This window comes from Ochlerotatus camptorhynchus, unplaced genomic scaffold (assembly GCF_037179485.1).
Source record: "Ochlerotatus camptorhynchus isolate MF236.1 unplaced genomic scaffold, CSIRO-AGI_Acam_v1.1 ptg000030l, whole genome shotgun sequence".
NCBI classification, from domain to species: Eukaryota; Metazoa; Arthropoda; class Insecta; order Diptera; family Culicidae; genus Ochlerotatus; species Ochlerotatus camptorhynchus.
Genome location: NW_027040521.1, coordinates 105,001 through 127,901, shown reverse-complemented (window position 1 = coordinate 127,901; position 22,901 = coordinate 105,001). Strand labels below are relative to the sequence as shown.

General features: G+C 36.8%; 1 protein-coding gene across 1 annotated transcript in view; it reads left to right on the top strand.

Moving 5' to 3' along the window:
* Window positions 1-22,015, top strand: part of LOC135708466 (uncharacterized) — a 31,128-nt gene extending 9,113 nt beyond the window's left edge. Inside the window, exons 2-4 of the mRNA XM_065230589.1 lie at window positions 10,663-11,889; window positions 21,661-21,732; window positions 21,796-22,015. Coding sequence (XP_065086661.1) covers window positions 10,663-11,889; window positions 21,661-21,732; window positions 21,796-21,947 — 1,451 coding nt within the window. The 3' untranslated portion in view covers window positions 21,948-22,015. The remainder of the gene's footprint in view (window positions 1-10,662; window positions 11,890-21,660; window positions 21,733-21,795) is intronic.
* The last annotated feature ends 886 nt before the right edge of the window (window positions 22,016-22,901 follow it).

The window sequence follows — 22,901 nt, the reverse complement described above, 5'->3', positions numbered from 1 at the left end:
TTTAGTCAAAGTCTACACACCCAGAAAATTTTATTGAAATCTGAGAGGGTGCTGCCCAGGGCTCTACAATTTCGAAGCTCTAAAATGAACTCGTGTTTTGTTTCTCTCATACATACGTGTTCGACGCTTCATTTCTATAACGCCTAGCTAGACTATCAGCAAGAAACGAAAATAAAAAAGAAGGACGCTTAGAAGGAAAGGCTGGCTGTGGAACTTCTCGTCGTTGCTTTGCTCATCGCTTTCAATGTAACTAACGTCGATTTTCTAGTTAAACGAACTTCATTATGGCTTTCAATCCCCTTTCACGAACACTCTATCACCGCTCTTTCAATTTGTTTAAAATGCGTTATGTCCCGTTTTCGATCATTTTTTTTCGATAAATATATGGATGGAAGATAAATTAGAAATATGACGTGTAATCTTCAAGTGTTTTGACGTGAGAAATGCTTTAAATGTGTTATTTCATTTTCCGTCATATACGTCATGAAACCTCTGTTGATGTGTTTCATGAAAGAGAAAACTATCAAAGTCGAGCGCTCTTTCGCTCATCCGTTTCGACGAAGCTTGAAAGGAAGACCAATGGAGCGACGGGAGAAAGAGAGACAAGCGATTGAACATTTGTTTGTGCACGCCGACTGAGGTTCTAGAATGCTGCGAAGCTGTTCGACTTTAACAGAAAAAGAAAGCCAGCAGTCTCTTCGTCGCATCGATTTGGTCGATTGAAGCTGATATTGTGACGCCCTGGACTGCTGCCAGCTTCGATTCTATTTGGCGCGAAATCCGTCTATAGTGAAGTTAATTTTGCCCCTCGGTTTGTTCGCCATCAGCGAGGGCGAAACTGCATCCAGGTTTGAATTGTGGCCTAATTTTTGATTTCCGTATTTTTGATGGTTTTCATGCGAATATTACAGTATTTTTTAACATAGTCTCGTAGCCATAGCGTTTACAACGGTGAAAAAAATCTCCCAGTGTACTGCACCTACATATTTCTAGTTGTAGTTGCTAAAATGGATTATTTATTTATTTGTCGTCAATCAGTGTAGACCGTTTTACAATTGTTGTCTTAAGAGCTATTTTTACAATTTTGTCTTTGTTTATATTTTTTATAATATGTCTTAAGAACAAGTTAAAACATTACTTCTAGTTGACGTTATGCGAGGAATTAAAATATTGCTTTAATTTGGTTTTTGTCATTGTAAAGTCAATGTTATCGCAGTGCTTATTATATGTATCCATCATTTGGTTCAAGGGTCCAAATTAGGCATAATTCGCAAATATATTTCTATTTCGTAAATTCCTAGATGGTGTATATCAATTTAAGGATGACAATAGTTCTATAGAATCAATGCGATGTGATACGATATCGTTTACGAAAGAAATCATAGCAAATTCACGACGCTCTTTTAATGTTTGGATATTTATGAACATACACCGAGCTGTGTAAGATGGCAGAGGAAATACAGTCCAACCTAACTTGCGGAGTGCATACAATAGAAAGTGCTTTTGAACGGACTCTATTCTTTCTTCGTGTGTGATTGAAAAAGGAGACCAAACAATGCTGCAATATTCTAATTTCGACCTTACATAAGCAATGTACAATGTTTTTATCGTATACGGATCGTGAAAGTTATAGCAGAAACGTTTTATGAAACCAAGCATGTTGTTAGCTCTGTTAATAATTGTGTTATAATGATCGGTGAAAGTAAGTTTTGAGCAGCGCTGCCATTTATACAGATTTATCTGTATTATACAGATTTTTTAATCTTAATACAGACCCGATACAGAATACAGATTTATCACAGATTTTTAAATTACAATACAGATTTATACAGATTTTTATAAAATGAATGTTATGGTGTTTTTGACAGCATTCACAACCAGAGGACCAACCGCTTTCGGATGCATATGGAGCTGGTAGTAAACGATTTGAGATTGTATGGGGATTTACAGTATTAATTGAATATTTCCAATATAAGCATGTATGTTAAATACAAGAAAAGTGCCCGAGCACATTAAAATGGTACAAATACAAGTACTCGTAAACATTTTACTTGCATTGAAAATGTATTTCGTAAGAAATTGTGGATTTTCTGATATTCTCCATACTGCAAAAATGATTTTACCAGCACTGGCGGTAACTACCACACAAATGATGTAATTAATTGTATTCATCTATATTAAACATACCAAATAGTAATAAACTCGTGCACTTTTTTGCATTTAAAACTGCTTATCAGGAAGATAATGAATAGAAACTAAAATCTCCATACATTTTCAAACGGCTTCATATCACTCTTATAAATAAGTACGGACGATATCACAAATGGCGCAATTATATCCCGTATGGTTAGTACGATAGCCCGAATAGGTGGTTAAGCACTTTTTATGGTTATTTTGTATGCACTGTATTTGTAAAACAACAAAACATGATTAATTAAGAAAAAAAATCGTCAATACAGAAAATACAGATTTTTTAATAGAGTGGATACAGATTTTTTATAAAACCACCTGGCAGCTCTGGTAGCCACCATCCTAGCTTGGGTCTTGCCCTGCATGCGGCTCCACTCAACAGCAAGATCAAATTCCGTCATAATTCTGAATTCACCATACTGCTGTATGAAGGGCCAAAAAGGGTTGGACGGGCCCGTAAGCAGAGGCACTTACGCGAAACCCGCGGGAATAAGAGAATATCCTCCCAACAATATGATCCAACAAAATGAATAACGCAATTCGCAATACATGTTAAGCTTTCCACGGGATGGTTTGTTTAAGAAGAGCGCGTCAAATTCATTGAAACTGTTGGAGTGAAATGTAACTATCTAAAATGACAGTACACATTCCCTCCTAGACTCCGGTTGGCACTCCACTCCATTGTCCAGTTACAACTTCAATGATGCCCTGATGCTCCCTCCCCTCCCAGTATTTATTGGAATTTACATTATGAATTTATATATAATCATGTAATATATAATGAATATAAAATATGTAGTAAAATGAAAAATATAATAAAAAATAAAGATGTTTTACAAAATACAAATAACCTAGATTATTGGGTCCTATACACACACTTTTTGTTTTATGTGCCATGAAATGACATAATGCATCATTGTATGTTTTGAAAATACAATAGTAAAGTATTGAATCAATAGACCGAAAATCGAGGTTATTTGGACATGAGACATTATATTTAAAAGGATACTACCAAACCGACCATCAAACGCACTGCCCACAAGAGCAGACACGTCCCCTCGAAAATGCAATCGAGAAATGTACAAGAACAATCCTCAACTGGAACGTACTCACCAAATCAATATATCCCGGAGCGCATTCCCGATGTCGTCGAACGGCAAAAAAGGGAACTCGGTGAGAAAATTTGTGATACGGAATTTTCACTGAAAACAACCGCGAATTTCACCACCCAACTGCGAAACACGTTCAGAAGCACTTTTGGTACACTCCTAGGGGAAGTACAACTTGATCTGAAGTAATATTTGATGTAAAAATTTCTCAAATTGGTAGATATTATAATTTTTAGTATAAATATTAATGATATTAACTGTCAAGCGGAAAGCTTCAAAGTAAAAAAAAATAACAGTGTAACTTAAACGCATACACTCAATGACGTTGCACCGTTGTTGTTTATGTTTACTGCAGCCTGCAGCTTTCTGTTTGTCATAATTTTTGCCTAGATTTTCGTTTTCGATAGCTCTGATCGATTTCGACTTCGGCTTTTCATGATAAAAACGGTACTAGACGTTCCCCCAGCAACAAATCTCTCCAAGTTGCATTCTCATGGAAAATCGAGCGTAATACGACCACGGGACCATCACTCTGGGCTTCCGTTAACAGGGGCGGCGTTGTCAATCGATTCCTGTTCAATAGGAGAACAGCACATTGGTTCACAGACGATGAAGAATTCGTGGAAATTAATTCCTGGGAATGGAAGTGCGGCCGATTATGTGCACTGAGAACAGCTACCAAAAAATGCCGAATTTATGAGAACAAGGAGCGGATTTTGGTGGCGGCGGTGGCCAGCAAGATCACAAAGGAATGACTTGCCTCTCGTGTGAAATGCATTTTTGATTAAACGAATGTCAAATGTACACTTAAAACAAAAATAGTCAAAAACAAACAAAAAACAACTGTCATACTAAGTATAAGATTTGCAAATATCACACATATTAAAATATTTAATATTTCCACCATCGGTATTGATACTGATACTTGGAGCTGTCCTTCCCCTAGGTACACTCTCAATATCAAGTTCTTTCGAAAAAACTAAATTTTTTTTTTTTTGCAAAAATAGTTGCAAGTGAACCAACATCAACACCGATCGTGCCAAGCTCTTTCACGCACCTTGCAGCGCGTACATAAACTGAAATGAAACATTATCACTCGCGATGCCACAAATATCTGGTCCGGGAGAAAAAAAAAAATCAAACAACGCAGAAAGCACCAAATCTTCTGATGCTTGCAAACATGATGAATCACGTTTTCTTTCTCGATTCTAAAACTTCCCAGAAAGCGAGAAAACCACCAATCACACACGTATAACCGTCCGGGAGGCAGAGTGCCAGCGCTAATCCCGCAAATGCAGCCGAAAACTATGAAAGCGAACGCACGCACAAAACAGAGAACAAACACAACCTTATCCAAAGGGGTTTTGTGCGTGACTGACTTTGACAAAGTTGTTTATCTTGATAAAATAAACAACTCTTCTTATGACGTTAAGACTTCACAGCCTACCTCGAAAACAGTAGCCTGTGAAGTTTTAACGTCAAGATAAACAACTTTGCCAAAGTCGTCAAGTCTTCAAAACACAAGTTCAATGCTTTAAAAAAAAATATGAAAAAATGAAGAAAAAAATAAAAAAAAACATGTTTCACTAAAATGAAGAAATCTAAAAACATCAGAATATAGCTCTCTCAAATTTTATATATTTTGTTTATCGAGTATTGCTCAATTTTTGCTGAAAATGTCAGGTTGCGATTTTTGACGCTTTGGGAGATCTTAATGTTCAAAAATTTTGTTTTTTTTTCGTTTTTTCAACAATATCTTTGAAATTTGAAGCTTAATCCAGTATGTTTTTTGACAAAAGTTATTTATTTAATGCATTTGCAACATTATAACAACATTATAACAACATTATATGGTTGTAAGCAAAACACCGGAACAAGAGAAAAAATCATATTTCCGACATTTTTTTAAACTCCATATAACTTGGAACCAGTAGGCTGTGCAAATTTTACGTTTTTGAAAGAGCTATTCATTTTGTCAAGATAAACAACTTTGCCGAAGACATCAAGTCTCCAAAGCGTCAGAGAAAGAAGTTAGATTGTGGCACCATCTTTGCGGAAGAGTTTTGAACTATTTGTTTATGTCAATAGATGGTCCTTATTATGATAAGAAAGTTTGCCGAAGGCACCAAGTCGCGGAAATGCTTCGTTTCGGAGTTATTAATTCTGTTCCGCTAGGTGGCATTCCTGACCCAGTGTGCAATGTAAGCATTAGACATTTTTAGAAATTGCGCTTGGTGTTTTTCTTGCCTGCTGTCCTCTGTCGCCATATTGCCATTATGAAAATGCCATTAGCCTTGGAATAAAATCCAATAAATTTCAATAAAATAATGGCTAAATCAGATATCCGAAATGATTCCCAGTGTGCATTGGAATGAATTTATTTATTGAGATCTATTTTCTGTAAAATTAAGATGATTCTATCAAATTAATTTGATTTCCAAAACAATATTTTTTGTTAACTTGAATTATTTTGGAGGCGCACTTATTTAACGCTCATATTATCCCAATATACACGATAAAATTTCAAGCGCATATGTTTTGGAATTTCTTAAAAGTCACATATTTTCTTTAAGATTTTCACTAATGTCGCCATAATACAAAATTCATTACATGGTGATCTTGACACCAACTCTCAAACCTATTTTTACCGCTAAAGATTTCCATATGGAGAAAATTTTTTTAGAAGAACAGAACAACAACAAGCTAATTTATGGCGGTTGCTTTGAAGCAAATATAAATTAAATTGGATTTATAGCTGATTTTCTTAAAAGCGTAATAAGACTGCTTGAATACAATTTTACTCTTAAAGAGGCTATGAGAACCTTTTGTAGAGTATGAGGCTCATATCTTTGAAAAATAGACTTGAATTTTATAGAACCGGGTTTGTAATAAGAAACGTGTTTTTTTCTCGAAATTTGGTTTTCCTTTTCTGCTAAGTTGGATTTTGATACTGTTTTGAAAGTTATGCTTAGATTTGATAGAATTGACCTTGCTGAATTCATATGTTATGATTATTTTTTTTAAACACACACAAAGCCCGGTTTAAATTGACAAACCTACGTATTTTTGTTAAAATTTGGTTTTTATGTTCAGCCAAGATGGATTTTGGCTCCTTTTTTTTGAATATTACACTTGGATTTTGGTTGAATAGACCTTCTTGAATCCACGCGTCTAATTAAATTTGTGAAGAACGCAAAATTGTTGAGAACATAACGTTTTTTATAAGAACTGTTCCGTTTGTGGTATTCTGCTAGAATTTATCAATATTCAAAAATCAATAATCAAAAATCAGCTTTGCTTCTATTCATCTACATTATTACCAATGTTCTTCTTGAAAGAATACAAAAACTTATGCGCGAAATGTCTTGTTGATAACCCGAGTGTCAACATTTGATAACCCGAGTGTCAACATTTATGGCATTAGTGTCAAAAATCACGGCTTCCAAGAAGTATAAGGTTAAAGCGAAGGCTAAGAAAAAATGTGAGCGTTTGAAATATACGGTTAAGATGTAATGTCAAACGAATTTTAAATGTTTTTTTTGTTTCTTTTTTATTTACCCCTTCCTCGACTGGTGCGAGCATCGAGTGACAAAAGAAAAACTTGTGATTGGTTCCGGGAATGTTTCGGCCATCGTTGGTTACACAATACACAGGATTTACATTAAACTAACACTTCACAATAAAACTACACTGAAGAAATTAGAATTACGATTTTCATAATATGTTTCGTATGAACGAGCATTTTGATTCGCATTTTGAGCTCTGAAAATAGTTTCATACGACACGTATGGTATTCATAGCATGCTTATAAAAATTACACGACTCAAAAAAATTTTTTTTTTTTTCAATCTTTATTTTAGAGATTTTTAGCCTTAGGCTAGTTCATCTCTAACTCAAAAATGATTCCCATACGAAATGCGTGTAAATTTCATACGAGGCTGCAATGAACTGTTGATCTTGTAGTTCCGGCGCTTAAAATTTTACAGTTACTTTTTGAGTGATGTTGATTACAATACAAAAAAAAAATCAAAAACAACGCTTCAACGTTTAATTTTTCTTTGTTTATACAATAATTATGAATTTATGATTCCAATGTGTTTTACGAGAGAAGTTATGGATGAATATATTCACATGCTTAACATTGTTTTCCTTGCTAAAATGTGAACGTTGTTAGGTAGGGAACGATTTTTTTTGATTTTTTGGCCCAATGTCACCTCCACTTACGGTATCACTGAAACACTTACCAAACAAAATCTTAGACTATACCATTTAGTCTAAGGGTAGTGTCGAAATGTTCCCCCGAAATTACATTTGAACACTACCCTGAAATGAAAGGGGATAACTTAAGGCTTCGTTGGATGTGTGGCTCAGAGATACTGATTTTTTTTATTATCCTGAAATATTTTATTTGATGATGAAAATGTGTGACAACCTGTTTGACAATCGATTTAAATACATGCGATGTTTGTGTGACTTACACACCTACACACTTGCTAACGACTACGCCGGAGCTGTCCTCATACGAAGCAATTAATTTTACTGATGTTACAATGAACAGCTAATATATAAAAAATCACCATTTTACCACATTCCATATAGTTGCAGAGAAAAAGCAAGGCCTACTTCGTTCAAATTTACACAGAAATCAATTTTACGAATCCAGATCTTATGACGGACCATCTGGTGACTACTCAGAGCTATTGAACAGCTAGTGTATCTATAATTACCATTTTACTTCATTTCACATAGTTGCAGAGAAAAATCAAGGCCTGCTTTGATCAAATTTACGCAGCAATAAATTTTACGGATTTTCCGTATTTTCTGGACCACCTGGTGATAACTCAAAGCCAATGACCAGCGAATATAAAAAAAAAACCCATTTAACTACATTCCATTTAGTTGCAGGGAACAAGCAAGGCCTGCTTTGATAAAATTTACACATAAATCAATTTTACGGATGTTCCGGATCTTCTCACGGATCATCTGGTGACTACTCAGAGCCATTGAACAGCTAATGTATCTACACTCCACATAGTTGCAGAGTAAAATCAAGGTCTACTTTGATCAAATTTACACAGCAATAAATTTATCAGATTTTCTGGATCTTCCAGCGGGTTATGTCGTGACCACTCGGAGCAATTGAACAGCTAATATAACAAAAATCACCATTTTACTACATTTCACGTAGTTGCAGAGCAAAATCAAGGCCTACTTTAATCAAATTTACGCAGCAATACATTTTACGGATGTTCCGGATCTTTCGGCGAGCCACTTGGAGCCAGTGACCAGCGAATATATAAAAAATCATAATTTTACTTCATTATATACAGTTGCAATGAAAAATCAAGGCATACTTTGATGAAATTTACGTAACAACCAATTTTACGGATGTTCCAGATCTTTCGGTGGCTCATCTGGTGACCATTTGGAGCCAATGACCAGCTAATATTTCAGAAATCACCATTTTACTGTATTCCATATAATTGCGGAGGAAAATCAAGGCCTAAAGGCCTACTTTGATCAAATTTACACAGCAATCAATTTTACGGATGTTCCGTATCTACCAGTGGACCATCTGGTGATAGCTCGGAGCCATTGAACAGCGATGGATCCGGATGGATTTGAGTTCACTCACTCGACAAAAAGTGACACAACAGTGGGGCCCTGTTTACTAAAAATGAACACATGAATAATACTCACGTAACATTTGAAACGGGTCTATCAACTTATGTACACAAAACTTGTTAAGCCTTTTTCGCGCGAACCGAATACGCTCACGCAAACTAACAACACCATCGAGCAGAGGAAATTCTCCCCTTCCCGATAGTGCTCTTGGTTTGCGTGGGCGTACTTCGATTCTCGTGAAAAGGACCTAGCAAATTATTTACAAAAGTTGATAGGCCCTTTTCAAATGTAACGCGAGCATTATTCATGTTTTCATTTTTAGTAAACAGGGCCCCGCTGTTGTGTCAAAAAAAATTCAGTAGATGAACTAAAGTTCACCCGTGCACAGGTCTATTGGTCCCAAGCAAATCGATTAACGTGCCCCATTCTAGTCGAAATTCTAGTACTACACAATGTTTGTTTTCATTTGCCATGAAAGTTTGACAGATAAAATGAGGGGTTCGTGGATTTTCCTATGTTTCGAGGGGTGCATCGATTAGCTTAGGACCGAAGATAGTACCAGAGCTGAGCCAAAAACTTGAGCACTTTTCTTCGGGACCTACTAGTCTTAAGGCCGGCGCACAATGCATACGTTTTCGGGTTTTTTGACAGATAATGCATGAGCTAACTGTCAAAAAACCTGAAAACGTATCTATTGTGCGCCGGCCTTTAGAGTTACCTCTATGGTATTATTAATCATTAGTTTACAGGCAACCTATTCGCGATATATTCCACATAAAGTTGATCGATGTTACAAAACCAGCCCAGTGGCAGGCGCGTAGGCAACATGTTATACTTGGTTATACCGTGACAGCAGGCCCAACCATCCATGGACCTTACTGACTACCATAACCATTAAAGTTCTCAAACCATAAGTAAAAAGGTTCTAATATAGTTTTCTTTCCGAAAATGTATGGAGAAAACAAGAATTTTGAATGGTCATGGTTCTTAACAACCCATTATTTGTAAGGTTCACTGCCAAAAAACATAATACATAAGGTTAAAACTTAATCACGCAAATGTTCACGCATTACTCGAAAAAAAATGGCACAAGCTGCAGGCAATGTTTACTAATCATGAACACTAAATGTTCATAATTCATTATTCATGAACATTTAGTGTTCATGATTAGTAAACATTGCCCGCAGCTTGTGTCACTTTTTCTCGAGTGAGTAAACTCAAATCCATCGGTGCACTCGTCCATTTTCGGTAAGGTCAAGTTATGGTTCGCGTTTATGTGGGTTATCAATGCGGCCCTGAATCCAATACTTTTTACGTTTTTCGCGGAGAACATCGACGCGGCTAATTAATAAACGGCAAACAATATTTTTTTTCAATTTTTTTATGCGGATAGAATTTGGAGCATGCATTGCAAATATGCGTTAAAAAGTGCAAGTTGATCAAATATTTCCTACTGTCATGGATCATCTCTCGGGTAAAACAAATTGTATGGAATAAGGATTAAGTCAATCGTCAATCGGATTTGGCGGTGGCGAAATATCATTTGAAGAAATAACCGGAGACAAATGACCCATGCAGTGATTTTTTTTTTGGCGGCGAAATCACCGACTGCGCAGCAATGACTTGATCCCATAACACAGATAATTTAAACAAAATAAAAAAGTTCCCGTGTTCTCCGATGTGTGTCACAGGTTTCTAATTGTTCACTAATCAACATTTTGTTGTTGTTTTATTTTAGAATCTCCAAAGTCTCCGATAGGTGAGCTTAATATTTCAACAGATTCAGGATGTAGCACTCCTCGAAATACTCGAAAACGCGGCAATTCATTCAAAAGCGATTCACCAGTGCCATATGAATGTGATCATTCCCCTATACCAATGTCACAAGATGCAAGCAATCTTGTATCTGGCGTATCTTGGGCCTGGAACAGTCCGAAACGAGCCATTGCAAATGATCATAGACTTCGTCAAAAGCCATTAAGCAGTAGCAATCAAATTTCATACAAGGATCCAGAATCTTCTCGGTCTTATCGGAAGATAGGGTCCGACAAGCTAACCGGGTTTTATAGGTTCCAGTCAGAACTAAAACTTTTGCAAGAACGTGATGAACCAACTAGTGATCCATTTGAGGTGCAAAAAACACTAAGTTGTTCCTCGATGCAAGTCGTACCACCAACATCACCTCCACCCTCTCCCGACGGAGATAATTTGTTCCTGATAAAAAACCCGAACAACAAAACATCAGCAAAGAAACAAAGGCGTGAATCACTTATTGTTAAACCTAGAGTTAGCTCAGAAGTATCGGATTCGTTCAACAACTCAGATTTTGATAATTTATTATTGCAAGCAAGCCAAGCTGTTGAGCGTGATGAATCAACTAGTGATACATTTGAGGTGAAAAAAACACTAAGTTGCTCCTCGATGCAAGTCATACCACCCACATCACCTCCACCCTCTCCCGACGGAGGTAAGCTCCAGCATAAAAATGTGAATAAGAAAACTTCAGCAAGGGTTCATTCGTTCAACAATTCCGATTTGGATAATTTATTAATGCAAGCAAGTCAAGCTGTAGAACATCAATTCGACGCTACAGTTATATTGCCGAAGCGACCAAACTTGACCACGTTAACTGCTGAAGAGCAACAACCTGAAAAAAGTAGAAACTTCTTCAAAAGTAGAACCACCGAGAACTTCGACTCAAATAGTGATGACTCGTTCCCAGAATCTGAACTCGAGCTGCTATTACAACACGTGGTATTGCCTGGAACAACGAAAATCAACAGTGAAACTACACTGGATAATAAAGATTCAAAGAAGCCTTCTGTTGGATACTTGAGTAAAAGTAGTTTATTGACGCGGCACAAATCAATGCCAGAATCTCCGAGCCACAAGATAACCAACTCTAGGACCAGGAATACGAAAACAGGTGTGCAGTCTCCTCTCTCAATATCCAGTTCCTCAAATGGTAAGTTTATGAGGCTGATTCAAATATATTTTTTCTTATTATATTCTTATTTTTTTAACGTGCATCGGGGGGTGTCATTTGTTGTATTCACCAGGAACTTTTCGCTTTTATAGCTTAAATTATATGAGAATAATCTGCTCGTTTTCAGGCTTTTCTGTGAAATGAGTAAAATTATTGGGGCGCATAACACAGCATTAACATTACAAATTATGAATTTTCAAAACCTTCACCATTTAAAAAAGCCACTTTTTCCATCAATTTGAGCCTACTGAAAGTTTTCGACATTTTTTAAAGAGGATCTAAGATCCAAATCATGCTTGGCATACACAGTTTTAAGCCGGCGCCGGTGGTGTAGTGGTAAGCGTGACTGCTTTATAACACCCCGATGGGTCTGGGTTCAATCCCAGCCGAGGTCGGTGGGATTTTTCTGAGGCATAAAAATCTCTGGTCACGTCTTCCTTCGGAAGGGAAGTAAAGCCGTTGGTCCCGGCCCATGTGTGTTGAATGGGTGCGATATCCTACGCAGGTGTGGAAGCTGCCTTCCTGCACATTCGATTGCCGTCAATGAATGGCAATCGATGTCCGTCGGTGATTGGCACTAGATTGCGGAACAGAGACCGACGTTAAATAAAAGAAAGAAATACACAGTTTTAGTCACGAACTGCTCATTTGCTAATAACTTTGCCTAGAGTTGATGAAACATAGTTCTTGTTGAAGTAGTCGATATAATAGAGTTTAAACTTGTGATAGCTACGTAAAAAAAAACAGATTTTAATTCTACCTAGGTAGTAATAAACTGTATTTGATTTTGCGTTGCAAAAATGAAGTGAGAAATGCTCGCTGCACATCTCGGACTTTAAGTGTAGAAATTCATTAGTGTTGATTCAAATGTTAAGAGTAAAGTATGATCCTAACCTATCAATTTCTATAAAGAAAAATAAATTTTAACAACTGAGTGAAAAGTTATTAACAAATGAGCAGTTGGTGTCTACAAGCCAAGCATGATCCAAACGTTTGAGAGCATTAATAATACACCAAACCTTCTAAGTACTTGAAACTGATTTTATTATGAATTGATTATATTGGATTTATTACGTCGCTAGTGGAACACAATTGCACTGGCCCTCAACTTAGGGTTCTCAACAGTTGTTATTTGCGAGCTTTCTTATCCGTTTACAATTTTTGCTTTGGGGTCGTCCATTAATTATGTCACACATTTAGGAGGGAGGGGGTTTGAAAGAGGTGACGAGCCATACAAAAAAAAAATTAAGGTTCATACAAAAAATGTGACAAAGGGGGGAGGGGGGTTGAAAATGGGCCAAATTTGCGTGACATAATTAATGGACCATCCCTTTAGTATAATCCGCGTCATTAGGATACACTTGTATGACAATCTTTAAACATGGGCATTATTTGTATAATAAATTATGAGCTAATACAAAAACTATACAAATAGGAACATGGATGTGTTCATAGGGGCCTCATAGCCTAGTCAGTAAAGGTACGGTATTACCAAGCCGGAGGCGGCGGGTTCGATTCCCGGTCCGGTCGAGGGAATCTTTCGGGTTGGAAATTTTCTCGACTTCCCTGGGCATAGAGTATCATTGTGCTTGCCACACAATATACAAATTCATGCATTGGTATTGGCATCGAAAGCTCTCAATTAATAACTGTGGAAGTGCAACACTAAGAACACTAAGTTGAGAGCACGCAATAAGCTAATATGCGCTAAGCAATAAGCTTGAAATGCGAATAAGAAGAAGAAGGATGTGTTAATAATTTATAATACAAATAATGCTCATGCTCATGCAGTGATTATACTCATACTCTATGCCCAGAAAAGATAGAAATAAATGTCTTATCCCGAAAAATTCCCAGACCAGAGCAGGATATCTCAGGATATCCAATATATTTTTTCACTTCACAGCATTTTTTTTATTACACAGTTAATTAGCAAATCAATTAACGGACCCCATTCTAGTCAAAACAGCACTACACAATGTTTGTTTTGATTCGCTATGAAAGTTTGACAGATACAATGAGGGGCTCGTGGATTTTCCTATGTTTCGAGGGGTGCATCGATTTGCTTGGGACCGAAGAGAGTACCAGAGCTGAGCCAAAAAGTTTAGCACGTTTCTTCGGGACCTTCTGGTCTTAGAGTTACCTCTATGGTAGTACCATACATACATAAAAACATAGGAAAATCCACGAACTCTCATTTAATCTGTCAAACTTTCATAGCCCATCAAAACAAACATAGTGTAGTACTAGAATTTCAACTATAATGGGGTACGTTCAACGATGTACTTGAGACCGATAGGGGAACAGTGTGAGCCAATTGAAAATCGTTAGTTTTCACCGGTTGGTAGTACTGTAGGGTACAATCAGGGTGGCCAGATTATTTTGTTCACTATCGGTAGGTTCTCAAAACTTTTATAGTAGGCCGTCTTAAGAACGCTTTTCCAGAAACTTGAAACCCTTTTGAGCGTTGGCCATGTTCCTATTTTGGTCACCTTTTGACAATATTTCACGTTCTTTACAATTTTGAGATGCTCAGTTGCGTTCAGTTTGTTGGTACAAATCATATGGATCGGTGTACATAAACATTTTGACCCCAACATGCACGAAGCTATTTAATCGCTTTTCTGAGGTGTGGAAACACGACATCAAAAAAGGGAGAAACAGAAAATAGCATCAGACCAGAAAAAGAGAAAGTCGATTAAACGTAGAAAAAAAACTCATCCGTACACGGTAAGAAAAAAATACCCAACAGCCAGTTCACATTTACCTACTATTGACTAGTTTGTCTCCTTTCCTCATTCAAATGTTGTCAAAAACTGAGCAGCAAAACCACCCCACAGGGGTAGTAGTAAAGTGTGGGAACCCAACGTTGAGTATAATACGAGGTATACTCATATTTATCTCTTGGGTACAACTAACTTGCTTTTGGGTAGAAAGCTAGTGGAAAATTTCACACGAATTCCACACAAGTAAATAAAAACTACTTTGACCCTCTTTATCTACTTTTTGGTTCCTGCACTATAGTGCCGAGATGAGTGAAAAGAACTTACTTTTGGGTGCTTTTTTAATTTCACCGTTGGATTGGAGTTGCAAAACACATCGCGTTCGATCAAACTGACTAACTAACTACACGGAAAACAAAACATAGGTTTTGAATTTTTTTTCAAGATTGCTAAGGCTGTGTTCCAATGGTGAATTTTCACTTGAATTTGACAGCAGACTTATTTCTGACCGATCAGGAATCAATCTTGACAAACACCTTTACAAAAGTCGGACGATAAACAACAAAGGGATTTTCGAACACTATAATTTATTTTCGAAGTGTAAAGTTAAAGTGAAAATTCACCAAATGTAACACAACCTTAAAATCTGTGATTCTCGGTTGGAAAAGTGAAAAATCGGTACTTTTGAACCTTTCGTCTGTGAATCGGTAGGCATCCCAAAAATCGGTAGGACTACCGATAAATCGGTACGCACTTAATCTAGCTCGGTAAAATCTCCAACAGCCGATTACCTCGGCATTTACTTTTGCTGATATCTCTGCACAATTTCTGTTTGTTAGCTGATATCCTAGTAAAATGTTATTTGTTAGCTGAGTCTCGGCAATTGTTTTACTGAATCTTAGCAAAATAAATTGCAGAATTACTCGGCTGTTGGAATCTCGGCGAAAAAAATTTAAATGTGTAGGTCTGGCCACCTTGGGTACAATGGTATACAACGCAGAACGTGCAGAACGTAGCAGCTGACTTTCATTTGTGTTTTTCATGGCTTTTACGTAACTGTTTTGTTGTCTTATCAAGCAGCACTCTAGCATAGCATCTGAACTCAAAATCATCCTGCATGATAAATCCTAGAATTGGATTAAAAATTCCAATAAAAACTCAAAATAAAGTGAAAAAGTGCGTCCTGCCCCGGGGGTGTGTTATGTACCTTTCTCCCCTACCTGCTTCAAAATCCTTTGACGAGCTTTTTTCCAAGTAGTGCAACAACTAGATCATATTGGCACAGCGTAAAGCATGGCCGGTCGAAAATGTGTTTAAATATTTGAATTCTTCAGGCAAAGTTTGGATGTCCTGTTTTTATATATTTGTTACATTTGGCTTGGATGCCTTCAATGGTTCCTTAAAAGTTAATTTTCGGTCAAGTACTAATTCAAGATATTTCACTTGACTTGATCAATAAATTGGAACTCCGTTCATAGTGACTATACGACTACTACTACACACTTAGATTTTTTCGCCGAGATGGGCACCACCGAGCAGCTCGGCATTTTATTTTGCTGGATATCAGTGAAAAACTTGCCGAGATTCAGCTAACAAACGGGAATTTTGCCGAGATCTCAGCTAACAAACATATTTTTTGCTGAATTTCCAGCAAAATAAAATGCCGAGCTGCTCGGTGGTGCCCATCTCGGCAAAAAAATCTAAGTGTGTAGGTTTGGAAACGGAAGCCCTGGGCGTATTGTAATTATAATTGTGCATAAACCGTGCCTTCCGCTACATCGGAGTATGTAGGGACCAACCCCCTAGCTTATGCAGTTGGTCCCTATATACTATACTATATAAGTTTTTTTCGCCGGATCTCGGCAAAACAATTACCGAGATGGGCACCACTGAGTGCTCGGTAACCATCTCGGCAAACAGCAAATTAACCGAGGATCTCGGTAATCATAAAATTCACGGTTGTCAATTTTTGCCGAAAATCTCAGTAAAACAACAACTGATTGCTCGGCAAAAGCATCCCTACGGTAAAAAACATACTGAATCTCAGCATTTTTTTTCCAATTTTGTTTACTTACGTTAAAGAATAAGAAAAAAATAAATAAAAAGATTGTCATGTGGAAAATAGTTGCAAATAAGAAACAATGCAATGGGATTATCATTTTGTATATCTATTATTTTGTAGGTATATATCATTTGGTTAATATTAAAGCACATGCAACAAGCCAAAAAATAACTTATCGGACTGAAAGTTTAAACCAAACAAGAATTATTTTCACTCAAACAAAACAGAACAATCTTGATCTTACATTAATCCATTGGATTATACCATGGAGTGGGTTCATCTTTCGTAGGTTCGGATCCTGCTTCCTCGAGCGTTTTAGTCCACGTTTTGGGTTTTTTAAAGTTGTTTTCGATGCAAAAGACACAGATAATAATTAACTTCTGATCTTCTGAAACATGGCGGTTGGAAAAAAGTGACAGCTGTATTACCGAAATTCGGTAATGGATGGGCCAATACCGATATCTCAGTAAATGCGATTGCTGATTTCGGTATTATTTTTATTTACTGATGTGCTTAGCGAATTACTTTGCGAATTTCGGAAATGTTTTTGATCAATCTCGGGAAAAATATTTTTGTTGTCGAAATATCAGTAAAATTATGAATTGCCGTGTCAGCTCAGTATTTTTTTCTACCGACCTCGCGAATCTGTTTTAAGCGTGTATGGTGCCGTGACCAGCTACTTGATACCGACGGGTAAATAACAGATAGTGCAAAACCATCCAAAAACTGTGACGACAACGAGGACGATGATGAAGATGCTGCAGTGTATGACGCCAGCGATACAAAGAAATCTGCTCCACTTCCCGCTACGATGGTGTGGTCCACAGGTAGCCATCTGGCAGAGTGTGTTCGGTCCTACCTCACCGTAAACTACGACAGTTCTGGGCAGGAAACATACTCACTGTTAGAGGGCGAGTGCGAATGCCGGATTCTTCTGAAGTTAGCATACTTTGTTCTACTGACCATTTTGTCATCTGAGTTTGTCTGATATCATTGTATTTATGTTCCATTAGTTGATAGAAAACCATAGGTTTTGGGGGGGGGGGGGGGAGTATGTTTGTGCATCGTCGATTATATGTGCCACTACTGTACGATTCTAGAAAACAATATACAATACAATAAAACAGTATCTCGTATGCCTCCGCCATGGCAGGACGGCGAAGCAATCGGTGCGTTTTAGTTCTATCCGTCTTCGTAATTATCACAAAACTCAACACAACGTAGGGTTCCCGCCCGTGCGCGATCACAATGTTACTCAGATTTTGACATTTTGTAAATACGTACAAAAATACCAAACTGAGTAGAAGTTACTCACTTTTGAGTAACATTGAGCAAGCGTGTAGATGTAAGTTGGGTTTAATACACATGACAAAATGAAAACATACGTGACGACAGAAGGCAACACTGGGACAAAAATCAACCTTTAAAGGGAAGTTCACCGCTCCGAAAAAAATAATTCATTTTTTTTTGAATATTGGAAAAAGGTGGCAAAAATATAAGAGAGTCATAGTTTTTTTTTCTGATTTTTTAGATAAAATTCGCGTGCAAAGGTGTTTTTTGTAAGTCATCAGGGCATAAAGTTGGACTCAAAAAACCACAAATCATCGACCTTTCGGTTTTGCTTACACACTTAGAATTTTTTTTTTTTTTTTTTTATTATAGTCATTTTAACACTCTTGGGTCATTCGTGACTTGTCCGGAGGTGAGATTTGAACTCGTGACTTTGGCGTGAGAGGTATGGATGTTAACCACTACGCTGGGGTCGCCCCCACTTAGAAAATATTACCGAACTCGGTTTGATGTTAACCGAGTTTTTATCTGCTGAACGCTCGGTAGTCTGTTCGGTTCAAAGAGGAATAACCGACTTGTCGTTAGTTCTTTTTGTTACCCACAATCTGTCAAAGTTACTGAAAATCTCGGTTGACGAAAAATAAATTTAAGAAGAAATAACCGAACATTGGTTTACTCAAGAATTACCGAACGCAACGAACTGACCCATCTGTTGTAATTAACTGTACTGCGACCAGTAAATTGATCTATTGTAGTATATCCTGTGTCCTTAGTTTAGTGCATTTCGTATTACTCCATCACTATAAAGAAATGATGAAGTATTCGATTTTTTTACAGTTGCCACTCTTGCATTTATCGCAAGGATCCGGCTCTAATTTAAAGGTCCCGCTATTTATACCCTTCGGGGTGTTGAAACACCCTCCAAAGGCGCGCCCATTTGTCAGTCAAAATTGGATTCCTCAGCAACAAAATTAAGGTATGACACCGATAATGACCATGCATCAGAACCCTAGTCTTAACCACTTCAAACTAGGGAACAACGAATAGAAGATTAGGAATCACATAGATAAGGACAATTAACTCATTTTTTCCTTGTTTCAAGATCATCCTCGGTAGACAAAGCCGAGTCTTGTCACTATCAAAAAGGCATAAAAAGTAACAAAGACTAAGATGTGTTCCTTGGATTACTGAAAAATCCTGTTCCCCCAATTTTTAAGTAGTCAGGACTAGGAATCGGTGGTAGATCTTACATCCCATAATGTATCACGAAAAGATGATCTACCCACGTTACGGGGTAAAAAAAATTGGATTAAGGATACGTTGTTTCGAATTTTCATAAAAATAAAACCAAAAGAAATGTATGAAATATATTTATTTAATTTGTTTTGGGATGAAAATTCACAGTTTCTGCCTCAAAGTTCCCTGATACGTGCCGTACTATTTCGTCACAAAGCTTAATAAAATCATTGATTTTTGTGTAAAGTAAACCTTCATCATATGTAATCATATGCAGATGCTAATATTTATTATTTTTATTAACTCTTCCAAATCTATACTTGATTCGAGTTTAGGACTGTTCTGTAAATCAGCATATGTTGTTTGTTCTGCCACAGGACAATCATCAAAAATTTCTTCCACGGTAGAACCATAGCAGTAACTCTAAAACTAGAAGGTCTCGAAGAAACGAGCTCAACTTTTTGGCTCAGCTCTGGTACTATCTTCGGTCCCAAGCTAATCGATTCACCCCTCGAAACATAGGAAAATCCACTAACCCCTCATTTTATCTGTCAAACTTTCATAGCAAATCCAAACAAACATAATGTAGTACTGGAGTTTTTACTATAATGGGATACGTTAGTCAATTTGCTTGGACCAATAGGCTAGTCAAGTAGTGAGCCAATTTAAAATCGTTAGTTTCATATTGATTGTTGGTAGAACTTCGAGAGTTTTCCGGATGCTTTTCCACAATATGCCGTTTCAGCGAATAAAAACTTCCGTAACGCGAGTTACAGCGTGGAAAAGTACAGTCAAAACGAGCACACGCGAGAAAAAAAAATGGCTGACTCAGCTTCGAGAACCGAGTTTTTGGTTAAAATTTCCGTCGTGAAGTTGAGCGCAAGTAGAACGTTTGACGTTTAAGCGTTTGAAGTTTAACACGTTTTAGCGAATATTCGGTTCAATTTACCGAGTTTCTCAGTTTTCACGTAGGGGAATTTACGTATTCTCGGCAACCTAAGCAGCGACCTTCTTTCTATAGCCTTTTTCTCTATGGAACGCACACATATGCAGTATTGGTTTGTTTACAATCTTTTGCTGCCAGCTGCTATAACAATTTCAGTCGAAAAATTGTCAAAAACTGTTTTGATACGCTTTTACAAAGCTCCAATCTTCTCTAGTGAGAGCGAGTATTGTCGGCAACCAGTTTTTCTTCGGCAACCGTTCCATTTGAACTGCATGTAAATCTGCTGTTCTATTATCGGCAACTCGAAATCAGCTACAATTTGTAGTGCGTGTGTTTCATTTCAAGAAAACCCTGCTAGATTGCTTTTTCTCAGTGGTAAAAATATAGTCAAATTGAAACTGAAAGCATAAAGAATCGTTTGCATGCATTCAGCGAAGTGTTTTCATAAGAAAATCCAGTGAAAATAGTGTTTCAATTTGGGTTGCCGAAAATAATCTGTCATGTCGAAGCCGTCATTTCCCCTACCTAATTCGTAAATGTCGATACCGTACTTTTCGGTTAAGTCTTCATTTCTATCTGTCAAATTTATACTATTTTACCTAAATTCGGGTCTGATTCGATAAATACGCCTGAAAAAAAATGTTTTTAAACAATTTTCCGGTTTCTCGTTGGTTCGGTTAACCGAAGAGGTTCGGTAAAAAATTAAACCGAGTTCGGTATTATTTTCTAAGTGTGTAGAGTTCATTTTTTTCAAGAGAAAGAAAAAATGTTTTTGCATGTAAATTTTCTCGAAAATCTAACTAACATCTAATTTTCTTGGATCTTTGATAAATTTTCCCAAAAATTTTGGAAAAATAAAAATGAACCGAAAAAAATATATTTTTGGGGCGGTGAACTTCCACTTAAAAACGGGAATGTGCATCTATAATTATCAAAACTATTTGGATCAACACAAAAACAACAGTGACCAAATGGGCACCATAGCCTAGGAACGTATGTGTGCTGATTTAAAATAGAGACACATAGAAGTAAATTCACCAAAAAAAAAAGTGGTCCAGTGTAGAGTTTTAGCAAGAGTATGCTGCCACTGTGGCTCAATCCCAGTCGGCGCCGCCGGGATGTTCTGAGGCATAACATCTCTGATCACGGGAAGTAAAGCCGTTGGTCCCCGGTTCATGAGTTGATGGTGCTGCTTTCCTGGCATCGGTAGCATTGGTGCTCAGCACGGAAAACAAGATCGACGGAAAACAAATCAAGGAAAAAAGTCCTTAAGTACTGACTAAGGTAGATTGACAAAAATGAGACGGACCGAAAAGTTGTGGATCACCTTTGCTACCATAGGAGGAGAGGTAGTGTAGTGCCATTTAATTTAATTGCACCCTGTAGAAGATTAAAAAACCAGTACTATTTACTCCTGAAATCATTGTTTTTGAAAATATATGTATAATTTACAGAATTCCATAACATATTGTAAAATATCTTTGCTCTTCTAGGTTCAGTAATGTTTGTACCTAATGAAAATGATGTGGTTGTCATCGCTTCATCCAGCGGTAGTTTATCATTGGGTTGGTATTCAACAATTACAAATAACATTACGCCTTGAATATTTTAATTTTTATTTTTTCTAGCGAGCTCAAGTACTACAGATCCAGCTAGGAAGTGTTCTAAGGAGGAAATCGAACAAAAACGTCAGGAAGCACTCAAACGGCAGGCCAGTCGCCTGAAACGGCTCATGCAGGGAAATCATTCGCAGAGCGATGCAACAATCTTTAAATTGTAACTGAAATGATGTTTTTATTTTGGAGATTTATGATTGTTGAGTTTATTAAGTTTTAATTACTTCAAGGGGTAGAGATAATGAATCTCGGTGGATTAGTTGTTAATTATACCTTTATGAACGAATTGCTGTATTCGCACTTAGGGATGTTTCAACCTTCACATATGATTTAAAATTGACTGAATGTTTTTTTCACCATCCTTTGTGCATTGTGTTGCTAGTAACTTTTTATGTTAAAGAAATACACCATGATACAATTTTGAACTAAATTTATTATGTTTGACTCCGAAGTTAAAAAAAAAAAAAACATTTCATCGACATTATTGATCACGTGCTTAGTTTGGATTACCTAAAAGTTTAAGTTCCTTAATTTTACCCAAAATGGCAAATAATTTCGAACATAAGGAAAATTCGAAGAAGATCGCAACGTAAGTGAATCTGAATTAAAACCATTTTGCTTCATTCAGATGCAATTACGTTGAGATTTTCGAAATCGTTCAAAATATGTTTCTTGCATGGTACGTTATTTTGCTAATCCTTGATATTTTTCTCATTGTCCTTATTTTCGAATTTAGTTTGTATAAAATACATCTGGATACATAATTAATCAAATTTCATTAGAATAAAATATATAAGAAAGCGATCATGCATTCCGTATTCCATATATTTTTCTGGGAGATTTGTATGAAATATTTCACGGTAGCCATCAAATGATGTAGGGAAAACAATGTGACAAATGAACATATTTCAACATATTTACATATTTCATATTTCACAAATATCCCGCAGGCTTAATGCTTCAAGCCTACGTGAACAATTCATTTCACTTTAGGCTAAAAACAAACTTTTCTCTAGTGCGAATGGAAAACGATAGACTAGCAGAAAATGTCTAAAATGTTATATGCTTTCTGAATCAGAAAATAAGGTCTATCAGTAGTTTCATAAAACTAACTCATG